The sequence below is a fragment of the Meles meles genome, chromosome 3 (assembly GCF_922984935.1).
Source record: "Meles meles chromosome 3, mMelMel3.1 paternal haplotype, whole genome shotgun sequence".
NCBI lineage: Eukaryota > Metazoa > Chordata > Mammalia > Carnivora > Mustelidae > Meles > Meles meles.
In genome coordinates this window covers 45,406,180-45,418,825 of record NC_060068.1, presented here as the reverse complement: position 1 = coordinate 45,418,825, position 12,646 = coordinate 45,406,180, and the positions used below count along the sequence as shown (strand labels likewise).

Below are 12,646 nucleotides of genomic sequence, written 5' to 3'. Positions count from 1 at the left end.
GGAAACCCATTTTGAAAGGGAATTCTTGGCAGGTTCCTAGAAAACTATAAAAAGGTGGGAGAGAGAAGAGAAGCAAGCGTAAGATGCAATTTAGGAGAAAACCACACTCACGGCCCCTCACCACAGACTAAGAAGGTATGAGGAAAGCACTAACAAACTTGCAGGAATGTGGGAGTCACCCTGATAAAAGGGAAAGCAAATGCGCCAGTGAAGAGGCAGGGAAGGTCGGAGGATTTCTGAAACCCATCTGCAATCGGGCTTTACCGAAATTATGGGTTGCTATCCATGTTAAAAACAAACAAACAAAAAGCTCTATTAAAATATAATTCAAGTTATCAGAAAATTAATGCTTTTAAAGTATACCATTCAGGAGTTTTTAATACATTTACATCCCTCACCACTATCAAACTTGAAACCACTTCCATTGCCCCCCAAAAGCAACAGAGAACCTAACTTACTAACAGCTTCTCCCACCCTCCTCTCCCCTGCCCTAGGCAATAACTGGATTTTTCTCCCTGTGGTGGCCTATCCTGGATATTTCACATCAATGGAATCACAGAACACGTGGCCTTTTGTGCGGGGCTCCTTTCACTTAGCATGTTTTCCACCTCATTATTTTACACTGTTGAGTAACTCCACTGTACAGATGCACCAAATGATTCAGTTGTAATCATTTAGTAGTAAGTCACTGAGGCCTACTGTTTTGGGCACCGGGTATCTGAAAATGAAAAAGGCCTTGCATACAAGAAATTCAAAAAGTTTCACGAAGTGGGACAGAGTTAAGGAGGATAACATACCAACGGCAGACTTAAGGAACCCAGAGAATAGAGCGTTCGGAACAGAAAACGGGGCAGGACAAGAGAAGCAGGGGTTGGACTACAAGAGGCACGAAGGGCCGTGGGCCGTGCCAAGGAAGCTGGACTCGAGGCTCCAGGCTATGGAGGACCTCTCCTTCAGGAACAGCTTTCCCACCACACTTGCTTTTTTCTCATCTTCCAACACCTATGATGAGAAACCCAATCACACAAACATCTATACGGCCACACCATCCCAACTAAATAAATCAGTATGCCATTCTGCAAAGCCACCTCCACAAAGCATTCCCTGATCAGCCTGTCCTTCAGTCATCTTGCTTCTTAGAAGCTCTCACAGGTTTTTTCCCACCTTTCCATGGTAGTTACCATATGCAGATTACACACGAGTGCTTAGATACCGCCACCTTCCCTATGGTGTACCATCTACTGAAGGGTTGGGGCAGATTCAGACTATTGCTGAAATCCAGGTGGCATAAGTGGGGTCCAAAAAAATGGGAAAAGGGAATTGAGCTGGCCCAAAGCAGGTGTCCAGGACAAAATGGACACAGAAGAGCCAGTCTCAGCAAACAGTGGGGGTATGGAAGTAAAAACAGGGGACACCTGCTGGAAAGACAAGGCTGAGGAGAACAAAGACTGAAGAGGTCGTTGGCAGCGGGGAGACAAACAGGGTGGGACGAGCTCCCAAGCACCTGCCATGTGAAGTTCTTTATCACAGTTAATTTCCTCAATGACCTGCAGAGCGGATATTATGAGCCTCAGTTTACAGAGAAAGAAACAAGGTTGAAGAAGGTAACTCTAAGTGGCGGAAGCAGGGTTCTTCAACCCACGCTGGGTACACAGGACGTGCGTGCCCTGCTCGGCCACACCACTCTGGGAACTCCACTTACGACTGTACAAGCAAACATCAACGGTGGTATTTGCTCTCACTGTAAAAATGCCCAAGTACAGAGCTGATTGATTACATCCTCAAATCCACTAGGTCACGCTGTCAATAAATTCCACAAAGTGATTAAAAATGGATATTTGACCACTGCTCTTTAAAGAGAAATCTCCCCAACAAAAGTCTCCGCATCTTACGGGCCAGCAAATGAGCATTTTGGAATTTATGTAAAGTTTCTTTTGGATAGGAGTAGAATGTCCCAAAGTGTGCTAAGCTAAGCAAAGCAACTTTTCTCTATTCACTCCCAGGCTCACTCAAGATTTGTCCTGAAGCTGAGAGCAACATATGAAACATGGCATTTCAACTAGAGGCAGATACCAGAGAAGAGTTTAAATCCAACACCGACTCGACTTAAGAGGAATATTTTTGACATAGTATCTGCAATGAGCAGGACCTTTTCAGGTGAGGACTTCCGTAATGCTCTCTATCGTTAATCCTGAGTTTATCAGCATACCCAACGTGCACTCAATGGCGATGCAAGTAATCAATGAAATGCTCTCTGTGATACTATCAAGGTGGGTGGAGGTGAACGATCTGCTGTGTGTATTTAATCATCTTTCCAACAGGGAAAAAGAGAGCTTAAAACTCAAAAATCTTTCTATTTCAAATAGCAAACAAAGCCTCTGGGTTACAGAACAAACGCATGAGCACAAGCAGAGTGGGCGTTACCAGCTACTCACTTAAAAGGTGCCCCCAAATCTATGTCAGTTGAACAAAAAGAAAAAATGTGCAGCAGGCAAAAGAGCTCCTCAAACAATTATTTCTTGCTTTTCAGACCTAATGCAAATGACACCAAATATTTTTGAACAACGTCGACCAACTGTAATTTCTAGGTTGAAAGTTTGTTTTTTTTTTAAGCGCAAAACGATACTAAATCTTTGAAATTACAGTCAAGGGAGCTATTTCTGCCTGCCTACACTTGAAAACTCACCACATGTTCAACACTTTCTGGCAGCTATACACAAAAACAAAAACAAAAACAAAAAACAAAAAAGGAGAGAGAGAGAGAGGGAAAGGGAGGGAGAGAAAGAGAGAAAGAGAAATCATCAGATATAGCCCACAATGAAAAATCATATTGTTTTTATGCTTACTTTTTTCCCCAAGAAGCATCGTCATTTACATTCATAGAAAAACTACTTTAAAACTAATATGAATGCATGCAGCATACTATAAAATTAATATTTACTCATTTTTTCAGATAAACAATGCATACTTTTTATTTTTTTAATTTCATTTTTTTAGTGTCCCAAAATTCATTATCCTTACCAAAAAAACTGAGCATATACCTACCAAAATAATTTTCATGCATCAATACTCCTATAAACAAAAAGCCAAAACTGCACTGTTAATTCTAAGAAATTGAGCCCAGTTTTTAAATAATTATTTTTGTATTACAAAATATTTACTGAAACAGCACTATTTTATACAAAGTGATCGACTGAAAATATCACTTGTTTTGCATGCACCTGTTCCCTGAAAAAATTTCCTGGGATAATTGTACATGACTATAAATCTCAAACATGCACAGCCGAAGCACAAAAAGCTACTTAAAAAGTCAAGCAAGTACATACTTGGTTTCATCCATCACTTCTACTTCCGTAGGGGCCGTAATGGGCGCATTGGAACGTCCTGCAGTAGGGTCATCTGTGTTCAACTCTCCATTTGTAGAGCTTACAACCTGCCAGAAAGAAGAAAATACATATATATACAAAGTAACAGGTTATATACAATGATAAATATTAAGGTAAAATTAAGGTTAATTTAGAAAGTTAATATGCAGAACATAAAATAATTAGTATGTGGTTGAGCTGTTCGTAACTGAATATAGTAACAGGTCTAATATTTTATTAAAATTCAAGGTCATCCAATATTTGCTTTTCAACCTCCTTTTCATCTTGAAATTTCTATCTTGTCTCTTTCCCTCTGCTGTGTGAGACTAACTCCTACACTTTGGTGTCAAATCAGCTCCCCAAGGTGTGCCCATCACCACTGGCACCTTACTACGTCATGAATCATCTCCCATGCAAACTTCAATCCTGCTCCTTCCGACGGATTTCAGTGTGTAACCAACCTTGTATCTCCCTCGCATACTGCTCACTCTACCCATTTGTTCACGCCCAGATCCTGGAATCACAGTGATTCCTCTCTTGGACTGAAGCCCTGAAACCCCACGTCTCGTCTATCAGCATGGCTGGTTAAATTCCACGCCCAAAACTCATCCCCAATCTAATCAGTTCTCCCACTTCTATTATTACCAGGACTTCAGTTCAAGCCACCATGATCTCTTGTATGAATAAGAGCAACGAACTGTGAACTGGTCTTCTGCTTTCACCTGCCCCCCCGCCCTCCATGAATGTATTGTCCACACAACAACCAGAGCGCTCATTTTAAGACTGAAATTAGACCATGTATAATTAACCTGCTTAAATCTCTTCAAGTATCAACTTCCCATTTCACTTAAAATAAAGATCCATATTCTTGCCTCAATTTACAAAGCCCCACAGTATCCGGATTCTGCCCACCCCTCCGATCCCATACTACCTTCTCTGATGATCACTAGCCTCTACCCAGTACGTCAAACTTATTCCCACCTTAAGGTTTTGGCATTACCTATTCCCGATGCCTGAACTAACTCTCTTTCCGCTCACTGGCTATATTCTTCTCTTTCAGATTTTCAGAGAACATCTCGAAAGCAGCCTTTTTCCATCATACAATCTGAGACTTCAATACAGGACATCCTATGGCACGTTATACTCTACAGTTAACTCTTTGTATGGCATTTATCCAGACAGATGTTTTCTGGACTGTGTTTCTTGACACCTACTCTCGCCTACTCTTGCCTCACAACAGCAAGGACTTTGTACTATTCCCCCGCTGTCTCTCCCTACTAACCCTGGCAGAGAACAGGCAATCAATAAATATTTGTTGAAATAAATGAACACATGTATGAATGAAATCCTAAAACAAAATAAAAATCATAGCAAAATTCCCATATTCTCCCAAATCCTCTTTGTCCAAAAAAGTCACCTCACTGTCCTATTTCTTGCTTCCCCCTCAACTTCTCAAAACAACAGTCTTAACTTATCACCTGCATTTTTATAAAATTTTCCACTCATTTATTCCTTAATTCCTTGCAATCTATACTCTGTCGCTGCATCAGAATTCTAAGTAAGCATACTCTTGCAGGTTACCAACATTTCCTAGAAAAATATATTTGGTGGCCTTTGCTTTCTCCTCATTTTCCCATACATTTCTGTATCACTTAGCACCAGCTGATACTCTGGAGGAGACAGGTCTAGAAACAAAGCCTACCTCTAACACTCACCCACCGTGTGACCGGGGAAAGATACCGCATCGCGCTAAACCTCGGCGTTCTCAACTAGGAAACGGCAAACGGTAGTATCCATTGAACAAGACTGAGAGGAAGAAACAGAATCAGTGTGTAAAGGGCAATGACTGGGCTATTCTAAGAGCTCCAGGAATTGTCGCCCTTGTTCCTCAGCCAGTTTTGCCCGCATTCAGGGCTTCAGCTACAACCTCTACATACAGTGCTTGCTGAGCCCCACCGCTCACCCACATGCCCACCTAGGCCACATGTGGTACCTCGAACTCAATACTTCCAAAACCGAATTCCTCATACTCCTCTCAAATGTGTCACACCTCCTATCTACGGTTCCAATTTCTAGGAGACCCTACCATGTTCCCAGACCTCCAGGCTAAAAATGTAACCATCAGCTCTGCTGCTTTCCCTGAGCTCATCATAAGGGAAAAAAACATGCTAATATGTCAAAAGCTTGGAGAGCAGACTGACAGCTGACTACTAGACTTAATAGGTCCATCTACAGAACCCCATTTTACTGAAACCTAACTAATTCTTACATTCTTACTGAGAGGCCACAATGTGCCAGGCACTGTCCCCGGAACTTAGAAAACTACAAGAAAAACACCCTGGCCCTTGTGGGCCTGATATTCCGGTGCACAGAAACAGGCCTCTCACCCCACAACTCCAAGAAAAGTCACTAGAAGTGAACCAACAAATCTAGACAAATGTAGGATTATGGAGGCTGAGTTATCTGTACCCCACGAACAAGTACTTAAAAATAAACACTGCAATTGTGCCCACAGCTGAAAACACACAGAACGGCCTTGATCCTCGTCAGAGACAACCAGGCCAACAAGAGGAGTACCCCTGGGTCTCAGTCGGCTGCTCTGCTTCCTCCTTCCTGCCACCGTACTGAGTTCCATGTCAATTTTTTCCTCTTTATTTCTCCCTCTTTCTGAAAACATTTAACAATCATTATTGGTTCTAATTATCAAACTTAATTTGGTTCTTTACTCTTAATTTTTAAAATGTCAGTGCTCCTCCGCTGTTTCGGAAAGGAGCTGCAAAGCAGGATTCTTATCTTATACTTTTGTATTCGCCGCTATCTGTAATTAGCACAATGCTTTGCATGCAGAAGATAAACAGCTCATACAACAATTTCCATTGCTCTTCCCTCAACATGATATTCAACATGATATTCACAGGTTTCTTTTCCTCCTTCAAGTTCCGTGGCCCAAGAGAGCCGGAAGGACCCCATCGCAACTACAGGCAGCTCCTCAAACATGCCTCCCCTTATGTTCAGCGGCATAATTGAAAATTCAAAACCCAGGTATTCTAAACTTCCAGCAAGAGCAACCGTATGAACATGGTAATTATACAATCTGACTTATTTCAGCTCACACAAAGTCATACCTGACTTTAATAAGCTTTATTTTAGTGAAATGTTTCAAATCTCATTTTGCCTCATTGATCAGAGCCAGACTAGAAGGAAATAATATCTTCATTTATGTATTTTTTATGTAATTTTATTTTTATTTTTATAAAATTTTTTATTTTTTTATGTAATTTCTCTTTGGTTTCCCAGATTCCCTAACTCTCTTGAGTAAAGGCTAATATCCCAGGCTAAGAACAGAATCAATGTGGTAAAAGAGTTCTCCTATAAAAGTGGCCTACTTAATACTGGTGACATGAGAGTGTATCAGGGCATTAAAAATGTTTTCACTTAAGAAAACTAGTATCTTTGGGCGCCTGGGTGGCTCAGTGGGTTAAGCCGCTGCCTTCGGCTCAGGTCATGATCTCAGGGTCCTGGGATCGAGTCCCGCATTGGGCTCTCTGCTCAGTGGCAAGCCTGCTTCCCTCTCTCTCTCTCTGCCTGCCTCTCTGTCTACTTGTGATCTCTCTCTGTCAAATAAATAAATAAAATCTTTAAAAAAAAAAAAACTAGTATCTTTTAGGAAAGGGATTTTACAAAGAAAAAACAAAGACAAAATATTATAAAGAGCACATGTCATTACATTCCTAGAAACCTAAATCAAACAAACAAATATATACAAATTATTTTTATAAACCAAATTCTAAAGAATGATTCCATTTAGGTAACACCTCTAGAATTATAACTTGAAGTAGAACACAGGAGTCTCCAAAATACTGGTATGCATCAGCTGATTTTTCTAATGACAGTATCCAAAATGGACAGCTGCTCAATGCCCACAACAGCCAAACTGTAGAGAGCTGAGATGCCCTTCAACAGACAAATGGATAAAGAAGATGTGGTCCATACACACAATGGAATATTACTCAGCCATCAGAAAGGATGAACACCCAACTTTTTCATCAAGATGGATGGGACTGGAGGAGATTATGCTGAGTGAAATAAGTCAAAGTGAGAAAGTCAATTATCATATGGTTTCACTTATTTGTGGAACATAAGGAATAGCATGGAGGACATTAGGAGAAGGAAGGGAAAAATGAAGGGGAAGAGATTGGAATGGGAGATGAACCATGAGAGACTATGGATTCTGGGAAACAAACGGAGGGTTTTAGAAGGCAGGGAGTCGGGGGGAACAGTTTGCCTGGTGATGGGTATTAAAGAAGGGCACAGACTGCATGGAGCACTGGGTGTTATATGCAAAAAGTGAATCATGAACACTACATCAAAAACTAATGATGTACTGTAGAGTGACTAACATAATTAAAAAAAATTACAGCTGCTTTGAGGTTTGACATTTAAATAAAAAATTCAGGTGTTTTACAGGGTTTTTGTTCTTATTTTTCTTAAAAAAATTTTCTCTGATATTCCCACTTTGACAAGAAACTTAATACAGTTTTTATTTTAAGATGTTACAAAAAAAAAAAAACAAATAAAAAGGCATCCAGATGCGGGGTTAATTTTAGTGTATCAGAGTTTAAGAGGAGGGGGCCTTGAACCTGCAGCTAACAATGGGAGAGAAATGATGGTTCACTTGATGGCTGCCAGCCTAATTCCAAAAGAAATCATTCGCAAAGACTTCTGAGTACAAAGGTAACACATGGTATCTTCATAGTCAATGATTTCATAAGGCCAATTAATTTACTTTCCACATACAATGAATTCATACAAATTAGAGTACCACCTTCCTCATTTCTACATGAGCTACTGAAAGCATACTACACCAAGTACACAGTAGAGGCTCACTAATTTAGTTAACCAGATCTCCTTCTATCCAATAAATACACTAGAAATACTAAAATGTTACCTATCTTACTTATGCCCTAAGCTTTTCCTAAAAGCCATCTATAAGAAAGCACACTAATAAATGAGATATAGGTAAGAGTAATTCCCAAAGAGTCTTCTGGACCTGTGCTAGGGTTCCCATGTATTACAAGAAACCAACTTTCTTACATATTCTAAAACCCAGGGGTGCCTGGGTGGCTCAGTCAGTTAAGCAGCTGCCTTTGGCTCAGGACATGATCCCAGGGCCTTGGGATCAAGCCCCACACCGGGCTCCCTGCTCAGTGGGAAACTTGCTTCTCCCTCTGCCTCTGCCTGCCTCTCTGCCTCCTTGTACTCTCTCTTTGTCAAATAAATAAAACCTTTAAAAAATTAAAAAAACAAAAACAAAAACCCAGAGCTACAGTTATAACTGATCTTCCTGATACTCCAACTGACAACTGGAAGGTACAGTGAGATTCTCACTGACTTTCAGCAAAGAGAAACCAAAATGGATTTTTTTATCTAACTTTCACTTATAAAGTACTAAGCAGAGCACTATACTGAGTACTCCAGCCTTTGAGACGTTGCTATAAAGGTTACTATAAAAGGGTATGAAAATAAACCTGTAGGGGCGCCTGGGTGGCTCAGTGGGTTAAAGCCTCTGCCTTCGGCTCGGGTCATGATCCCGGGGTCCTGGGATGGAGCCCCGCATCGGGCTCTCTGCTCCGCAGGGAGCCTGCTTCCTCCTCTCTCTCGGCCTGCCTCTCTGCCTAGTTGTGATTTCTCTCTGTCAAATAAATAAAAAATTTAAAAAAATAAAAATAAAAAATAAACCTGTAATGCTGAACTTCCCCAGTGACCCCTGGACAAGACACTTCCTAAGCTAAGCAGACGGAGTGGAGCCGGACACTACTCATCTGCTAAGGGCACCCAACCCCTCTCCTCAAACAAATGCTCCCTCACAGACCTCAGCACCCTGGAAAACAGGACAAAAGACATGACTGTACTCATCACTCAATCTGCACCCCCCCTCCCCCTTGTTAGTACCTGTGTGCTCTGAAAGATGTGAGAGAGCAGAGTGAAAGTGGTGACTGGCCATGTTTTAGAAAGAGAAGCATTAACGACAATGAGCACAATGGAGGAAGGGCTGAGGCATGGCACCTGCTATTCCCAACTCGTCACTACACGCGCCTCCTGATCATTCCGAAATGCATTCGTCCCATTCTTTTCTGCTGTCCTCACCCGCATGGGTATGTGTCAAGTGAGGCTGATGAAAATCCCTGCGTGCCCAGCACAACAGGTAACGTTCATCCTTCCCTTGCAGGCACAGCGGCACTGTCTGGGAGTCAGCCCTTTTCCCTTTCAGGGACTCAGAAACAACAGTGTTCCTTTAACCACAACCAAAGGCTGTACGACCAGCTGAGATTCCCCAACGATTGGCTCTACACCAGAGCACATGAAGCAGTCTTCAGTAGCGCCCTTGACATTTGTCTTCCTCCCTCTGCTCAAAACTGCCTCTCCGCTTTCCAGGACTGGGCTTCCGGTTGACCTTGAGCTCAAAGGAGCCATGCTCCAGCAAAAGCACAGTCCCCGTGGGATTCGAGATGAGCCGTATCTGCCGTCAGTGGCACATTTTAAAACCTCATTTTGGAGACTCTGGTTTGCCAGGCAGAGACACATCAAAAAGGCAGGTAAGTGACATGACCTTCCCCTTTAGCCTTGACACCAACTAAATTCTACCTTCTAATTATCTTGCAAATTCTCTCATTTCTCTTCATTTCGGCTATCTATCACTTTCCCTCAGCTAGAATTCTGAGAACTGTGTCCCTGCCTTAGACTTGTTTTCCCTTCAGTCTAGTCTCCAATAAAAGTCATCCCTAGAAAACACACTAATAGAGTTACCTTCCTTATCTAATTCTCTTTACGGCTACCCAATATCCTCAAATGAAGTCCAAACGTAGTAACAAGACCTATTTGGTTCTTCATGACTTGCCTCCTGCCTACCTCTCGGTCCTCTTTCTCAATATACACACCAGCGTGACTGGACTGCAGCCAATTGCTCAAGACGTCTCCCTCTCTCCTCCACCACCTTACCTGTGCTGCCTTCTTGTCTGGGACAGTCCTCTCTAGACCCTTTCCATCTGCTAACTCCTTCTACTGAAGCTTTACTATAGAAACAGGTGAAAAGACAGAATACAGAAAGGTTTTGCTTTTTCCAGGAAATCTTAACCCATGAAATCCAGGTTAGGTGCTTCTCTGTATGTTCTCATAGTACACTATACGTTCTCCGCTTACCACTCTGCCTGTTTAATTGACCTTCCCCATTGGCTAACGCTCCATGGGAAAGGCACCCTATCTTTGTCATTCTTCCTTCTATTCAAAGTACAATGCCTAGTACCTCCTGGAAACACTTATATATATATTTGCCAAATAACGACTGGCCCAGAAACTGAAAGTGCTAGGTCTAAGATTCTTAGCCGTATTTATTTTATTTTTTTTTTTTTAAATATTTTATTTATTTATTTGACAGAGAGAGATCACAAGTAGATAGAGAGGCAGGCAGAGAGAGAGAGAGGGAAGCAGGCTCCCCGCTGAGCAGAGAGCCCGACGTGGGACTCGATCCCAGGACCCCGAGATCATGACCCGAGCCGAAGGCAGCAGCTTAACCCACTGAGCCACCCAGGCGCCCCTCTTAGCCGTATTTATTACCAAGGATGCTAAAGGGAGCAGAGAGGAATATGCCTGATTGCCCAGGTGCTTTTCCAAAACACATAAAAGCCAAGAACAAATTCAAATTTAGTCTTCAGATATTTGAATATAATTTTTAATCTCTTCTGTGGGAAAAGTTTATCAAACGTGTAGCTGGATCCTTCAGGTCAGTGAATTAACATGATTACACTAAAGATATAGAATAAAATTGGATAAATTCCAATTTGGCGATGCTTCCTTTGAGCTGTACCACTAGACTTCACTTCCCAGAGATTAATCAAGTTTCTTAATCTGAAAAAGCAATAGATTATTCTAGTATTTAGTCTTTCAAAAGGCCCACCTTCTATGCTATTCTCATGACAAAACCATGAGGTAGAAGTATTATTATATTTCCATTTGCTGGGGCATCTGGGTGGCTCAGTCGGTTAGGTGTCTGCCTTCGGCTCAGGTCATGAACCCAGGGTCTTGGGATCGAGCCCCACAATGGCTTCCCTGCTCAGCGGAAAGCCTGCTTTTCCCTCTGTCCCTTGTGTTCTCACACTCACTGCTCTTTCTCTCTCTCCCTCTCAAATAAATAAATAATCTTTAAAAATCTGAAAAAAAAAGTTTCCATTTTACTGATGAATAATCTATGGCATAGATTTTAAACTCAAATTTTACTCTAGGGCTTGCACTCTTAAACGCAATGAAATCAACTTGGCAAACCAGATGTGTGACCTATAATACATATTGTAATTCTGGAAAAACAAGGAGTTCAAATTTAGACTCCACCATTTAGTTCCTATTAAAAGCACACCTGAAATAATGAATATCCGAGGATCCTTCTGTAAGTCAAAATAGCAAGAGGTTTCATCTTGTAGGTCAACTGGAAGCAGCCCAGAATGCTTTGTGGTGCTGCACTGAGAGCCATTCTGAGCTCCAAGAAAACACTGCAGTGACAGATGAGGGATGAATGCCATGGGCCCCAATGGGCTTAACTGGGGTAACTCCTGATTCTGATTCAATCTGAATCACTCCAGATTCCTAAATCTGCACCATATTTATTTCTTACCAGATAGCTATCAACTTACTACGGTCATGCCTTTTCTAAGAAACTATTTGATGACAGGACCTTAGTATTTGCTGAAAGCTAGTTTTTTAGTTGCCATATAAAGTCTCTGCATCTCCTACAAAGTCAACACTGGAAATTGTCCAACAGGGAGTGCAATGATCAACGCACAAAGAATCTCAAGGCAAATTAGTCTCACACTTTTGTATTAATAAAAAGGTTTTTCTCTTTCTCTCTTCCCTTTATCAGAATGAGAATGACTGAATACACTGTTTCACTTCCTTTGTTCAGAATTAAATGAAGTATTCATTTATTATAATGATCACATTAGCTTAGATTTTAGGCACTTTTCTTTCCTCTTCATATTACTAGTATTAAATTACAATTTTATTAGCCCAACTACACAAGTGTCATATTGTAACTTTTCAAACTTTTTACGTGCATAGTATATTAAGCATAAATGAAGTCAATATTTTAGGACAGAACAAGATTCAGGCATGAGCCTACTTAGGCTGTCGGTACATTTTTCACAGGAGTTAAGCTTGCTTAATGTCCATCATGTCAGGTTAGTTAATGGTGTAAAATATATTCAGGAAGTCAATAGAAATAGTGTAAAATT

General features: G+C 41.3%; 1 protein-coding gene across 4 annotated transcripts in view; it reads right to left on the bottom strand.

Moving 5' to 3' along the window:
- CSNK1G3 (casein kinase 1 gamma 3) overlaps window positions 1–12,646 on the bottom strand; it is a 115,198-nt gene that overhangs the window by 9,199 nt on the left and 93,353 nt on the right. For 3 of the 4 annotated variants that reach the window (XM_046000035.1, XM_046000037.1, XM_046000036.1), the window contains exons 11-12: window positions 3,327–3,433; window positions 2,687–2,710 (exon numbers count right to left, since the gene is read on the bottom strand). In XM_046000035.1, the coding sequence (XP_045855991.1) occupies window positions 2,687–2,710; window positions 3,327–3,433 (131 nt within the window). The remainder of the gene's footprint in view (window positions 1–2,686; window positions 2,711–3,326; window positions 3,434–12,646) is intronic. The other variant, XM_046000038.1, reaches the window with a different exon arrangement.